The sequence below is a fragment of the Desmodus rotundus genome, chromosome 4, assembly GCF_022682495.2.
Source record: "Desmodus rotundus isolate HL8 chromosome 4, HLdesRot8A.1, whole genome shotgun sequence".
NCBI lineage: Eukaryota > Metazoa > Chordata > Mammalia > Chiroptera > Phyllostomidae > Desmodus > Desmodus rotundus.
Genome location: NC_071390.1, coordinates 18,783,618 through 18,799,691, shown reverse-complemented (window position 1 = coordinate 18,799,691; position 16,074 = coordinate 18,783,618). Strand labels below are relative to the sequence as shown.

The 16,074-nt window shown below is 45.6% G+C and overlaps 1 protein-coding gene across 1 annotated transcript in view; it reads left to right on the top strand.

The window, feature by feature from the left end:
• Window positions 1–16,074, top strand: part of SORCS3 (sortilin related VPS10 domain containing receptor 3) — a 545,108-nt gene that overhangs the window by 155,456 nt on the left and 373,578 nt on the right. The window contains exon 2 of the mRNA XM_024555801.3: window positions 9,396–9,463. Coding sequence (XP_024411569.3) covers window positions 9,396–9,463 — 68 coding nt within the window. The remainder of the gene's footprint in view (window positions 1–9,395; window positions 9,464–16,074) is intronic.

The following is a 16,074-nucleotide window of genomic DNA, read 5'->3' as shown; positions in this document are numbered from 1 at the left end:
ATGACAGGTGAGTCAGACATAAAATTCTCAGGGTCCTGAGCACTTCTAATACATAGGCAGGAAAGTGGGCCAGGAATAAATAAACATAACAATCACCTCTTCAGCTGCTTTGAGCACCCATTTCCACCCCCTACTCATGAGTAGCCCCCCGCAACCCCCCAACTCCATATTTTTGTGGTGGTTCAGTGATAGCATGAGAAGCTCAAAATAGCTGGGTATTAGTTTCAGTTTCTTATTCCATGGAACAGGTGTTTTGCCTCCTGGTGACAATCTCCTCCTTCGGAACCAAGACTTCGCTATCAACAGAGACAAAGGTTGTGGGGACCTGAAGAAAATATTCTGTGGTGCCTTATTGGGTGTAATGATGCGGGGCCACTCCCGCCTTTGCCCCTGGCCTCCCACACTTTTATGTTTCGGCCACACACTGGTTGAATCCATGTCCTGGAGGACAGCACCACAACCTCTCAGAGTGCTGGCTCTCAGCTAGTTCTGTCATGGAGGCTCTGAAAGTCCACTCAACCACTGTATCAGTTCATCTGCTTCTGGGTGATGAAGTTTGTGGCAGGACCAGTGGATTCCATGGACATGCCCATTACTGCGCTTCATTTGCTGTGAAATGAGTTCCTTTGTTAGAAGTAATGTTGTGTGGGATACTGTGACAGTGAATAAGGCATTCTGAAACGGAAGGATGTTGATTCTAGCATAATCACTGCAGGCAGGAAAGCAATTCCAAAGAGGAGAAATTGCTCCCTCATTGGAAGCAATGGGAGTGGTGGGAGGGGTGCAATGTAATCCTCTTGCCACCAGGTGCCATCATGGGGTCTTAGTGTTGGTTTCTGATGTTGGCAGGTGGGGAACTCCGCAGTGATAGTATCCGCATCAGCCTTGGTGAGGGGAAGTCCGTGTCAAGTCTAGGCAAAGCCTCTGTCTCTGCCACAGTGGCCACCTTTATACAGAAGCCCACTGAGAATCTGGGAAAACAGGCTTCCTGGCCTCACCAGAAGACCGTCTTGTCCTTCTGATAATTGAAAATCTCTCCTGTAGTAAATACCGTTCAGTGAACATTCACACAGGACACAAATGGCCCCTGTGCCGGTTTCGAGAGGTCCAAACATGCTGATTTCCCTTCCTGAATTCTCTGATCTCCAAATGCTGAAATGCCCCCGCTTTCTGTTGTCATATCTCTACTCTATCCACACTTCATCTCTTGGTGATCTCTTCTAGTCTCACGTCTCTAAATACCATCTAATCACTGACAATTCCCAAATTGATGTTTCTAGCCTCGACTTTCTTCCCTGAACTCTAGACTCATTTATCCAGCTGACCATTTGACTTCTCCATTTGAACTCTCTTAGGCTTTGCAAGCTTAATGTGCAAAGCTAAACTTCTGATCTTCAGTCCAAACCTTCTCCTACAGTCTTCATCTCATAAAATGGCAACGCTGTCCTTCCAGTTGCTCAGTCCTGAACGATGAGGGTCATTCTCGACTGTTCTCTTTCATTCACATCCCATTTCACTTTGTCAGCAAATCTTGGCTCTACCTTCAAAATATATTCACATCATGCCCCTATTCCTGTCCACTGCTGTTGCTCTGGTCTAACCCACACCAGGCTTCACCTGGATGATTAAAACAGCATCCTAATTTACTTTTGTCCCCTTTCTGCCTTTCTCGGCACAGCAACCAGAGGGGTCCTGTGAAAACTTCAGTCCTCTATTAAAATCTTCCAACAACTTCCCTTCTCAAGAGACAGAGTCTTTACATGGTTCACAAGTTCAAGCAAGAGCTCAGCCTCCCAATATGTCCCTGACCTCATCTCCTACTACTCGCCCCTCTTAGCGCCAACCTCAATGGCCTTCTCGCTGTTTTTTTGAATATGCCAGGCACACTCTTGCCTGAGGATCTTTGTGTTCACTGCTTCCTCTGCCTGTGAAGTTTACTGCCCACATGTCACATGACTTAATCCCCCATCTCATTCAGTTGTTCACAAAGGACTGTCCAGGGCTCCTTACTTATGCTGCAGCCTGAATACCCCTGGCTATCCCTGCATGTTAGCACTTACTCTTCTGTTTACTGGCCCCCCCCCAAAACACTCACCATCATCTGAACACAATGCCATTCACCTACTTCTTTACCTCCCCTGCCAGAAAGTAAACTTAGTGAGAGCAAAGAAGCTGCTTTGTTTTCCTCGCTGCTGAATCTACTGCACTTGGCAAACAGGAAGCACTTCATACATATTTGGTTAGTGAACGAATGAAAAAAATTATGGGGACCTGAAATTGGACAATACAGGGGACGACAACACGTTTCAGGAGACACAGGGTGTATCTTGTTATGTGTTGGATAAGGGAGGCATCAAGGCTCACGCTGAGGTTTTACCTTGAGCCGGAGTTGACATATGCAGGACCCATGGCAACGTTGGTCTCTCTTACACCGTCCTCTCACCTGGGCTGCAGACTCACGGAGGGCAGGGAGCACAGTTTATGTTATTCTGACTTTGGCACGTGCCTAGCACAGCTCTGGATACCCAGCGGGAGTCCGACAGTCTTATAATGGGGATCAGTTGGGCTGTGCATCACAAGCATTGAGTTTCTGTTCCCTGAGGGATTGCTTCGGAGGAGGGAGGAGGACCCCAGGATTCAGACTCTGCTGAGACCCCAAAATACACTCGTTGGTAGGTGATCCCTGAGGAATATGTCTTAGCATCCCTGTTAGGTCACCTTTGTCAACTACTCCTGGTAAAGACAACTACTGTGCCTATTCCAATGGGCTGGACACAAAGAAATACCATGCAGGGGCAGGAATGAGGTGGTGAGAGGTGAAGGGGAACTGGCGGGGCACATGCAGAGAACCCCATGGATTTAAAGGCACCAAGATTTCAGGAAGGTTTAATGAACTAAAGTAGTTTTCCTCCAGGGTAAACTTACAGGCATTAAATGTCCTCACTTCACTGAATGTGCTCATGGGTGAGAGCATCCTAGTGATTTATGAATGTGCAGATTATTCATTATCCTTTCAGAGGACAGGATTCCCTGGGGGTCTTCCGCCTTCCTTCTGAAGCTGAGTTCAGGTGCCAGGTGAGCACACCAGGTCTGATCTGCAGCCTCCTGCATTGCCATTGGGGTCTAGAATGGATGGGTATTTTAAAGAAGGAGCTTAGCAACTCTTGACTCTGAATTCCCCCTTTCCCTCCTACTCAATGAGCATTAGATGGAACCCTTGTCTCCTGAAGAATAATTATCATACAAATAACTCATATTTGCATAGTACAGCTTATAAAGCAGGTCAGCTGCCCTTATTTGATTTGAATCAGCAATTCTGAGGCTGGCAGGGGGAGGTGTATTTTTATCCCAATTTTAGGAAATTGGTGCAGATAATGAAAAAGTAAATAAGTTGTCCTGCCTTGCACAGTAGTGTATGGTAAGACTGGGTTTAGAGTGAGGTCCTCTCTTGGCAAGTGCTCTTTTTTTCCCATGCCCCCCACACTAGCCCCATCCGGAAGGCCCCAGCTGGACCCCATGGGATAAGTGAATCTAGACACAGGAAATGGAGAAAAATTCTCAGGTGGAACAGGGACTGAAACTTCTCTGCAGTTCTGAGTGTGGGTACCTCCTCTCATTAGGAAGTGGGTGGTGTGGGAATCACGTAGAAAGCTCCCTTACCCCTCAAATATCACTCACCCTGAGCCTGCCAGGGACTTGGACACCTTAGTTCAAGTACAGATAATCCTGGGAGGCAGCAGGTTCAGGAAGCTATGCATTTCATGAGGACAGGAACCATTTCGAATTTGCTTCTTCATCACCGAGAATCTTATGCGATGCCGGGAACAACCAGGAATAGATGAGTGAAAGAAAAAGGGGAAATGCGAAATGGAGACATTAGTTACAGGCAATGAGTGTGTCCAAAGATCAGGCAGTTAGCAGAAGGCTGGCCTGAGCATCTGGGGGCAGCAGAAGTCAGCAGATGTCTGGGGACAAGATCATAGGAGGTGGATGGTCAACAAAGACAGCACCAACTGGTCTTGTAAGAGGCCAGCTATGTCCCTTTTGGTCACCTTATTATATTAGTCCCTTATTATAATATGGTTCCTTAATATATATTACTTGTTATGTATAATATATACTATATATACATAGCAAGTCTCTTAATATAATATAATCCCTCATCGTCACCGCTCTCTTCATTCTTATAAAACTTTTCATCCGTCGACCACAAGTTGGGCTTCCTGCATCCTTTCTGTATGATTCCATTGTTCTTTTTGCCTTCTTTCTCATGGAGGGAAGAAAGGAAGAACAAGAGAAAGAAAGAAAGAACAAAAGCGAGAAAGAACAGAAAGAAAGAAAGGAAAAGAATAGGAGAGAGGGAAGGAGGGAAGGTTTGTTCTATTTTTGGATGTTGAAATTCTTATCATGCTTAAAGTCCCAGATCATATAATCTCTCCTTTGTGAAGACTTGGCTGATTAATTTTCTGGACTTAATTGCTTCCTCTTCTCAATTCTTACAGCACATTATCCGCACCTCCCCCATACCTTTATCATCTCATCCCTTCTTTTGTTGTCATACATTTATAATTCATTCAGTAGGCATTGTGTACCACCTGCCACGTGTCAGGCATTATGCTGGGTATCGGGGATGCGGAAACCCAACTGCTCACCTCGAAGAGGTCACAATCTAATAGACAAGGCAGACACGTGGGTAAGTCTGTGTAACCCAGTGTGTTAAAGGCTGGAAGAGATGTGTGAACAGAGGTTTCTTATTTCAGGGAAGATGTCAAATGGCAATGTAAGGTTACGTGTGTATGTTCATATGTCTACGTGTGTATATATAGATGTATTCTCATACACATGTACTAGCTTTTCTAGCTATTATTTACATGTACACTCACACATACAGTTAGGGACTTCACTACTCTGTGTGTGTGTGTGTGTGTGTGTGTGTACATAGCTTACATTAAGAGGAAAGTGCTATTTACTCATTAATTATTCTAATTTATTTTTATTTCTCCTGCTGTTGAAAATCTCTCTAGGATTGCAGCCAGGAGATCAAAAAGTTACTTATTTGACAAAGTTTATTTGACAAACCTGAGTCTCCCAACAATTTGTCTAGTTCTTTTCTTATTATACATCTGTTTCCTTTTCTTTTTTCTCCCAGAACAAAGGAATCAAAAGTTATCTTCACTCTCTGGGCTTTGAGCCCTGGGTGCCTCCCTGATTCCTGGAGTTTGGCGTGTGACTTTCTAATTCACATAGGAGGTGCTCAGTAACTATTTGTGGAGTATATGAGTGAGTGCTAAACTACTTGAGAGCAAGGGTATTTTTTTTTTCTGTTTCTGCTCACTAATTCCCTTGCACACAGAAAGCCCACATGAACATTTGCTAGATGGAGAAGCATTGTGTTAGAGCACAGCAGGCGTGGTTGAGTCATGTAGCCCTGGGTGGGAATGCTGGCTCTCTTTCTTGCTGGTTGTACCTTTGGGGTAATTTGCTCAGCTCTCAGGACTCAGTTTCCTTGTCTGTAAAATGGGGATATCATATAACATCTGCTCAGTCTCAAAAATTTGTTGTGAGGATTGAGACACATCCAGTGTAGTATCCAGCACATAGTAGGGGTTCAATTAATGTTTTATTCCTGCTTTTTCTTCTTTGAATGTGAGTGTTCCCTCTCATCTGGGGACCTCTGCTGGAGGGAAGTGAAGTTGGGCTTTATTATGGGTCCTCACCCTTCCTGCAAGCCACTGGTGATTCCAGAGGCACACTCGCATTTTGCCGTCCATTCTGAGTGCTTTCCCAACAGCCTGGGGCTTGTTGTCAGGTGGGTTTGTGTCTAGTTTTCTTCCCTGGTAATTCCCTTCTGAGTGGTGAGAGACGCCAGGAGTGGCTAAGCTTTCTTTTGCTTTTGGTTTTGTTTGAATGACACAGAATGTCTTAAGGCTAAAGGCTACAATGGCAGCTTTTCATAGCTTTGTTTTGTCCTTCTGTGTGGGCTCCAGGGGAGAGGAAGCTTCCAGCCCCCAATTGACCTTTCCTCCAGGGCAGTGGGTAATTTTGCTGAGACAACCTCCTCTTCCATCTCCTACTCTCTGCCTTCTTTGTTAGGTTAAACTCAATGCAAAAGAAGGGATGCGGTTCTAGATCAGGATCTCAGCAAGGTGGGAGGGTGGGGGGATTGCGGCACAGAGTTGGGAAAGGAATCACAATGTGATGGAATATTTCTCAAAATGTGGTCCCTCAGTTGCCACAGCAAGATTTCTGGACACTACCCAGAATGCTCAAGTTAAACTTGCTAGGCGTGGGGCCAGAGAATCTGTATCACTGCTCTCCAGTGACTGTTAGACTCCAGCTTCACTCACGGAGTGGGAAGTATAGTGCCCTGGGGAGCTTGGTCAAGGTCACACATTATTGGGACTTAAACTTGAGTCAATTCCTCCCTCTGTGCCTCAGTTTCCTCATCTGTAAAATGAGGGTGGTAGACGAAATTAATGCCATCCCATTCTAAAGACTGATTTACTGCCAAAACACCATGATCTTTTATTGACTCAAAAATGACTATTTATAGGGACATTTGACAGGCTGAGCCTACCTGCTAGGGAGACAGAAGTACAAAACATGAATCCTTCCTCAAATTGTTAAAAATTGATTTGGGAAGGTAACTGATGTGATATCTAGAAGCTATCAAGATAGTGTTTTAAGTAGCAAATTATGTTCTTTTTCTATTCAAAAGAGAGAACTTGGATGGCTGGGATAGTCTTGGAAGGCTGCCTGAGGAAGGCGGATTCTGAGCAATTTTTTGCACAATAGTGAGGCTATGCAGATGATAATAAGAGGACTGAACACGAGCAATGATACAATAATCCAACATGCCAGAGAGAAAGCAGAGTGGTGAGAATGGGTTTGGCTTGTTTGCAGCACCTTGGGAAACTTAGGTTGCTAAAGCAGGGGGCAGTTTCTTGAGAATTAGGGGAAAGTAGTTGGAAGAGTGAGGGTGGACCAGACTGTGAAGTGTCTTACATACCAGCTGAAGGAGTCGGGGGTTCATCATTAGACAGGGGGAGCCAGTAAAGATTCCTAATCAAGAAAGTGCATGAATGCAAAGACGGAATTGAAGCTGTCTACCATGAAGGCAGAAAAAATATTCACAGAGGTTCGGAAGGGCGTGTTTGTCTGAACCCTCCAACAAGCAGACCCAAAGATGAGATGAGACACAGAAACATATTAGGGGCAGACAAATGGAGGGGGGGAAGGAAAGAAGGAGAGTCTCTCGGTCCCATCATTCCCTGGATTTACTTTTATCATTCTATTTACGTGGTGCTGTAAAGATCTGACTATGCATTGAGTCCAAGCATTTGGTAAGGAGACTGATAGAATGAGAATGGCTCTGGGTTCATCGAAGGGTGTCCCAGACCCAGTTATTTGTTAGAAACTCCAGTAATGAAGTGGAACTCTTACCCCCGACGTCTCTTTCTTCTCTCTCTGTGGACTTTGCACTTGTTGGAGATTGTTGCAGGTCCATGCGGGCTTGATACTGGGAGAAAATGCACTGTTCTGCCTTGCTCCTCTAGTGCTTGAAACAGGTGTTCTGACCAACTTCTAGAAGAGCATAGTTTTGAGTTTGCTTGTCCAGCATTTCAGATGGCTTGCATGTATATAGCCACTGTGCTTTTACATACGGACTGTGAGAGTGACTTCATATAAAAAATAAGGTAAAATAAAGGGCGGAAGCTTTTTGTGTGCATGTGTGTGCATATTAATTCAACAAAAACAGGAATTATCTGGCACATTGCTAGGCATCTGGTTGAGAAGAGTGTGGATAAGTCCCTTGTCTTCATTCGCCCCTGAATTTAATGAATGAGGAAACTCATAATGAAGGGGAGAGGCAAGGTCCCCTGAGTGACTGTGGAGAACAGTGCTTTGCATGGGATTCACACTCCTTGCTGTTGCGCTATGCTAATAGGACAGGTGGCTTAGCAGCTCCTACTGTTCTATGAAGAGCCGTGCCATTGGTGTCTGTCTTGGTTTGGCTGTTTGCCAGCCCACCACTCCCTAGCACGGGAATCAGAGAGGAGCCCAATGCGCCCTCCAGTAATGGCCCTGCAAAAAAGTTGAGTGTCCCAAACCAACTTTGCCATGGACTCTCTTCAACCTATAATGGGTCACATCCTTGCCTCTAATTCTTTCTTAGTTTACGTAAAACTAATGGAAATAGCGCTGACCGTCCCCATGGGGTGCTGGATGAGAATAAATATCAAAGTGAGGGTTTTGTCATCAGTTAAATGCCATAAACATGTTCAATAGAATGGCTGATTATTTTTCTTTAATCTAAAATGGATACCTAGAATGGGAAAGCCCCTTCTTGGTAGCAGAAATTCATTATCTCGGAAAGAGTTTAATGGCTGCTGTGCAAATGAACTGGAGGAAGTTAAATTGTGGAATGGGAAGGAGCGGAGAAAAGTGAAATGAGTTGTGCATTAAATTTAGATAAACACAATTATGTGTAACTGGATTACCACGCGTGCAGGCAGACACTGTATATAAGGCACCTGCGTTTTGATTAAAATCGATTCAGGTGCATGCGCTTAGCCTCCTTGTAGGTATGGAGTTGTTCCTAAGCCACTGTCCAAGTTCGTGAGGGGCAGGCTAGGAGATGTCTTATATCCAAGTTCCCAGCTGGGGGAGTTTAAAGGGCATAGAACCAGACTGACTAGCCCAAAGACATTCCAGCAAACTGCTAGTAGGCAGCTCCAGCTCTCTGACAGTCTAGCTTCCTTCTGGGTTTTGTAATTTCAACTGGAGTCAGTGGTCCTGGAGTCCAGTGGAGTCCAATGACCTGTTTACTCCATGGCGGGGACAGATGCTGCGTGGTAGGTGACACTCATCAGATCGTGTTGGGCACTGGACCTGCCTGCCGTTCAGGTATCTTTGGCCCTAGTGATGGAAACACAAAATCTCTTTGAACTGGTCTGTAGACAGAATGAGACCCAGCTCCTTCTTACCCTGTTAGCCCAAGTGTGCAAATCAGAATTATCTTCAGATCAGAAGCAAGCCCACTCTCAGATCTCCTGGTGGCCATAACAGAGCCAGCCAGCCTGTGCCTGACCTTGAAGGAGGACAGATGTGGAGAAACAACTGTCAATTCCCAGTTCATTCCTGTGGGCATGCTTTTATTTTAAATGCAAAGCATCTTCAGGATTAAAATAAATGCTACCAGTTATGGGGATGCATTAAATTAATATGTTTTCCCCTTGCTTGATCCTATGATAACCATCCACTCAACTGATACACTAACCTTTTCTTTGGGTAATTTGAGATGCACTATACATGGTTACACAAACTAAAGCAAGCTTTCTTTTTTCCCCCCCTTTTGCTCCTCTCCTCTGCTCTCCTCCTCACCCCCCTCGCAGGTTATCCTTATCCTGACGAAGCTATATGACTTCAATCTGGGGAGCGTGACTGAGAGTTCGCTTTGGAGGTAAGAGGATTAGAGATTCTTAAGGAGTTACTTGTCTTGGCTCATGTGAGAAATGCCAGCTAAGACTTTGGGAAGCCTGTTTTGAAAGGAGCAGAAGATGGGCCCCCTCCTGGAAGCCCTCTTTAAGGTCCCAGGTGGAACCGATGGCCTACACCTGGGAATTGCCACAGCACTTTGCTTATCTCTTGTGGGGCTGGCCACACGTTGTCCTCAGTAGTGTTGTTGCTTTTGCGTTCCTGCAGTGTGACATTCTTCTTGACGAAGGTAGTCTGGCTGGAGAGATGCGGGGGGGGGGGGGGGGGGGGGGCGGGGGGGGTGCCCGATTCAAGGAGAGACCTGGTGTCGTTGTGGATAAGGGGTCTGCTGTGGGAGGATGCGCAGCCTGGGTGTGCCTGTTTTGGGTCCTTTGTGATGTAAGGTGCTGTAGTTCTTGAGAAGCTTGCACTTACAGGAACAGACCCATGTGGGATCAGGTCTGTGCATTGACTTTCACGACCTGAAGCTTTTGGGGCTCCTTCCTCTATAAAATAATATTAAAAGATACTTCATGAGTGCATTGGTATAAAGACAAATGTATTAAAACATTTTGTTTTAGCCTAAAATTTCATTTTTTGTTTTGATTTTAAAAGAAAGGAAGCGTTTGTGCCTTAGGCACTACCCATTGTGTGTGCTAGGTAAGTCAGCCCTGGTGGGACACGGGGGCACTGGGGACAGGCAGAAGACGGGTGTGGGTGGGTTAAGGCAGGCAGGGCTTGAACCTAGGAGCTATGAACCTAGGAGCTTCTCTGCATAGGGAATGCCTGCATGCTTACCTTCCTGTATACATCCTTCCACTCACACACCCACTCACACTCAGGCTCACAGTCACACTGCCTGCAGTCACACAGGGCGACAGCAAGTTTCATCAGCCACTGTGAGTCTGCATCTCACCCGTCATTCTTATCTGTCCCTGACACTCAAGAGGCCGTGTATGTATCCCACTGACCTTGCCCTTTGTAAACACAGGGAAGGATGCTGTCACAAAAGGCCATTCACTTGGCTGTCATCACCCCGGACCCCTGTCCTGAGGGTTTTCTTGGGTCCTGGAGCAGAGGGGCCTGGGGTGTGAGTATCTGCACACCTTGCTGCTTCTTCATCTGACTCGTTTATTTGCAGGAGACTAGCCGGGGCCTCTCTGCCAGGGAGAGGGAGCAGTCACAGCGTCTATTAAATATTTAGGGGTTAATTGCTCCTATCGACTGAGGCCTGCCTCCATTTGCACAGGTTGTCTAAAACCTAATTTTGCTGCTCATTGAAAATTGGCAGGGCAATAAGTAACCAGGGTGCTTGCAATATATAAAAGCATGCCTGTTTGCACTCGCACGGGACTCCCGGGTAATCGGAGGCTCAGACTCCTCCCTCTCAGGCCCAGTCACAGTGATACTGTGGTGGCCTGACTCCCATGCTGTCTGATGGGGGCAAATAACAAAACAAGCCAGAGAATCCCTGCATCCCAATGGGAGACAGCATCCCAAGTTTCAGGAGAGATTGACAGCCAGTCAAAGCCTGGGAGCCAAAGCCAGGTACCTAATGCTGGAGGCTCTTAAGGGACCCAGTGTGTGCCCCATGGTCACCAGCCAGTATACGCACTAGTGTGCACGAAAGACGGTAGACAGCGGAGTGGCTCTAAGGGCATCCTAATGTCCAGTTGACGGGATTCAAGCCCCAGTTTGCTCCCCACCCCCACCACTCCCAGAATGCTCTGTGACTTTGGGAACTTTATTTTATCGCTCTCTGTTAGTGTCCCATGGCTGCCATAACGGAGACCACAGCCTGGGCGGCTTAAGCAGCAGGCATTTATTCTCTCCCAGTTCTGGAGGCTGGAGGACGGGAATCAAGGGGTTGATGTGGCCACACTCCTTCCAGGAGGCTTAGGAAGAATTCTTTGCCTCCTTAAGCTTCCGGTGGCTGTCGGCATGCCTTGTGGCTGCATTACTCCAATCTCTGTGTGGCTTGCTTCTCTGTGCTCATGTCTTTTCATGGTCTGTCCCATTGGATTTGGGGTCCATCTGGATAATCTAGGATGATCTAATCTCAAGATCATTAATTACACCTCAAAAACACTATTTTCAAATAAGGTCCCCATTACAGGATCTGGGGGTTAGGATGTGGACATGTGGTTTTGGGGGTGGGGGGCACCATTCAACCTATTTCATTCTCTAAGTCTCAGTTTCCCTGAATGGAAGTTGTTTATAGTACGGAAGCTACCTTTGCTCCGGCCACTTTGTCCTCATGCTCCTTGTACACACCAGTCTGTTTTCCCCAGAACACTCACCTTTGGCTCTTCCTCTGCCTGAGGTCTCTTCTATCAGACGCTGGCTCGCCCTCACTCCCCTCACTCCCGGCCCCTCTTTGTTCACCTACTCGGTGGGGCCTGTCCCCAGGACTTTACATTCCCTCACTCCTTAGGACTTCGCACCTTCTGGCATGCTGAATACTTACTCACTGATTTATTGATTGTCTGTCTATACCTGCTTAACATCTAAGCATGGAGCGAGAGATTTTTCCCATTTTCATTTAATGCTGTATCCTCAGCACCTAGGAAAGTATCTGGCAAACAGAAAGGACCTAAAAAATGTTTGCTCAATAAATAAATTAATGGATAGATTGCAAGGATTCAATGAAATGATAAATGAACAAACAGGACAGTAATTCACATGCAGGAAGTGCTCACTCAATTGTAATAATTAATGATTTCTATAACCCTGTGTGTTTGCATAGTTTTCATTTCATTATTGACTTTGTTTATAAGGCTCCTTTGATTCAGGCGTCCGTGTGATGGAGATTGCAGGGCGTCAAGGGAATGGATTCTGTGCTTCTAGGACTTAGCAGAGACTTTCAGGGGGTGATGAGAGGGGACAGGGAAGGGGAAAGAGTGATTTAAAATGCTGTCCCTATGTTAACTGAAGGGAATTGGAATGTCGATTCTACCTAGTTAAAGATGTTCTTTTGTAGACAAGATTTTCTGAGCTGGATGTTGGAATGATGGGTGGGATACAATTTTGCAAATGGAAAGTGGAAAAATGTCACTGGTGTAGGGAAAAGGCCAGGCAAGGCTGGGCTTCAGGAGAGAAGGGAGCCAGACGGGGTGGGAGAGAAAATGGTTGTCGGACCAAATAGGAAGTGTGGGGCCTCCCCAGGTTCACAGAAGGGCCAAGCCAAATGGGCCACTCACAGCAGAGTTTACAGATAACAGATGCCATGTGGTGTGACCTCTTAGGGACTTGAAAAGCCGGCGGATATTATGGGCTTTCCCTCTGGATAAATGTTATGTAGGAATGTATTTTTATTTTTGTGTTGTGTTTCAGAAGGGTCATGGGCCACAGAAATCCCAGCTTAGGAACCTGGATGGAATATGATTGAGGACAGGGGCTGTTCTTAAATCTTGTGGGATTTTCCAGCTTGCTGGGGCCTCATAGGGTGTCTTCTGATTTTTTTTTCTTCCCTGCTCAGCCCCTAAAGATCTCTGTCTCCCACTCTCTTTTCTACTGATGATGATGATGCATTTTACAGTTAAAGCCTAGAGCACCATGATCTTCCTTAGTAATACAGTGTGCAGAGAAAAGAAACTAAATTAAACATGCACCCTTTTGGTTTCATGATTTGGCCCAACATCCTTAACCGAGTTGAAATTGAATTTGGTGATTCTTCAATTTCTATGTAACAGAGGAGCCTGGAGCAGGAGCCGTCACGACAAGATGACAGTCCCTGGTAGGTTCCACTGTGATATAATTATTTGCCTTACTGGATTAATAATTCAGAGGCCATCTACTTCTAAACAGACAAGACTGTTTAAAAGCATTCAGCAATGTAGTAGCGTCTCGTGCCTTTGTGACACTCTTTCTAAAACTCCTTGGTGCTTTTACACAGGAGGTGGTTCAAGTTTTGTCTCCACCAACAGAAGGATGACGACATAAATGGCCGTCAGCACAACCACCTGTTGGCATCTCTTAGTCAAGTAACAATTTACACATAGGATTTCAAGCTTAGAGACTTCATGAGGTTAGGGGATGACTTTTTCAAAGAGAACCAGGGTTTCACTATCAGAATCTTTTCAGCCCATAGTATGTCAAACTAGGGGGCTGCCTATCAGTCAAATGATTTTGGGCCCCAACTCTATTCGATTTAGTAGAAGCCTGACTCAAGGAAGAGTGATGAGTCAAGGTCAGAAGGCTCAGTATCAATCAGTTTTCTTCTCAGCAAAGTATTAAAGTGAAGCCTTTGGGACTGATGGTCTGGTTTCAAGTTCATGCTTTTCCACTTAGCCACAGGGTGACCTTGAACAAGTTTCTCCACCTCTCTGTGCCTCCATTTCCTTCTCTATATGCTGAGAATTATACTAAAACTGACCTCCTAGAGTGGTTATGATATTTCAATAACATGAAATATGTACATTCCCTAGAAAATGCTTGGCATGGAGTGCTATGCATGCAACACACTCAGGGAGAATTAATCATCATGTAATCCACCTGTAATTGAACTGCTTCTCCATGCTAGTTCCTTTACCTAAGCTCTCTTGTTCTGTCCTGTACAGCAGACTTGAGAGTTGGGTATCACCGGCCCCATTTTACAAATGAAAACACTGAGCATTTCAGGGGTTAAATGACTTGCCAGATGTCGTACAGTTAATAAGTTGAGGGGAGAGGGGATCCAGGCCTAAGGTCATACATCTGAGAGCAGGATCCTCCTGGCTCCTGAACTTGAACTTTTTCCATAGCATCACATGTCCTCCTACATGGAAACTCTGCAGCCGGACAGAGATAACCCTTTGCTTCTTGTCTCTTCCGTTCCCACTGAAAATAGGCCATTGATAGCTGCTGTGCAGGCATCATGGCCTGACTGAGTGATGGGGCCATGGTCTCCTTCATTCCTGTGACAACAGCATGTAGCATATACTTTGGTGCCATCTTCACGCTCCTCTGCAAGCACAGGTGTCTGTACCTCTGCCTCATTTGTTGACATTCATGGTCCTCGATTTGGGAGCAAGAATGTCACTTTCTCTGGAAGTGGCAACTATGAGAAGGCCAATTATTCCACTGCCTGAGGTTTTTGAATCTTTGGTTTTGAATGTAAGTCATGGTTGAGATTTATGTTTCTGAGTGGCAAATCGCTTCTGGGACTCAGTTCTATATGTCTTAAACATTGACACTTGGACTGGTAAGCACAGTCTTCCCTTAAAAAAATAGTTGAAGGAACTAATTTCTGGAGTGAGCTGAGCTAGTAAGCAATTGTCCAGCTTCCATCTCTCCATCCCAAGCGCTACTCTCTAGCTATGGTCCCTGAGTAGTCGGTTTATGATCAGGAGTTTTCCTGTGGATTTCCTATTGGATTAGGGATCCTTACAACACTGAATGGGTGTGCAATTGTGGAGGCAGAAGAGCAAACAGAAATCCATTGCAATGCATGGTTTCTCCCCATTGCTCCTTCACCTCGGTTCTTGTTTTTTCTTTTGCTCTGTTTCATTCACGCCTAGTCTAGCAGCATGGAATAAATTCTGCTCTTTGATAAGGCTCAGCCCTTACTCTGTATGTCTGTCCTCAGGAGCTGCAGAGCAAGGGGACTTCAGGCAGAGGGGTTCCTAGTTTTGGGGTGTTTATGGAGTACACCCTTCCCAGACACATCCTCCTGGACACCTTCCCCGACCGTCCGCTGTTCGCTGCTGATGCCACATCCCTACAGTGTGTTGTGATCTGTTCCCAGCCTGGGAACCTATCAAGAGCAGGGGACATGTGCCTTTCTGATTTCTGGAACTACAAAGCCTATCCCGTGGGCGACACTAAATAAGAGCTTAGAGAACTGAGCTGACATTCCAATAGCTCCAAACCAATGCCAGCCCGGCCCGCCTTGCCTGTCACTTTCCTTGTATTGAGTTGTCTCGTCCTCCTGCCACTGGGGAATCCTGTGACTTTTCATCTGCTTTGCAAGCTGTTGTCCGGGCCATTTATTTCCTCCCCTAATTGTTCTGTCAGTGACCTTTCTGGGGGATGCTATGTTTTTATTTTTAAAAATAGGAATTGGAGACCTTTTGGAATTATTAATTTTTTTGTTTGCCAAGAAAACCCTGATAATAATTGCTGAGACTTCCCAGAAGTTATTAGTTTACACATTTTAATGACACTCATGATTTATTTATGTGCTTCCCTCCCTCTCCAGCTGTTCACCCCAATTCCCTGGTGGAATTCCTGTTGAATCTGAGTGAATTAATGGAAACAAAACAGCAGATTGGAATGACATTTTTTTTTTGCAAGGCTGTTAATTAAAAGCTTTCCATCCCATTCGTTCGTCTCTTCACATGTGAGGTCCCGAAGGCTGGGCTGACACAGGCTGTGAGATCCTCCCTCTAGGACTGGGGCTTTCTTCTATTTGCTTTCACTGCTAATAAATCTGGTGGAAACTCCTGAATGGGTCAGCGAGCACTCTGTTGAACAGATATTAATTGAGCATCCATATGTAAGCAGCCCTGAGCTCACTGCTGGGGATGCAGAGTAAGTTTGTCCTGATCACTCTCTGCAAGGTGTGTTTAGTTTGGTTGACAGACAATATTAATTTACATTGGAAAGAGCATCGGACAT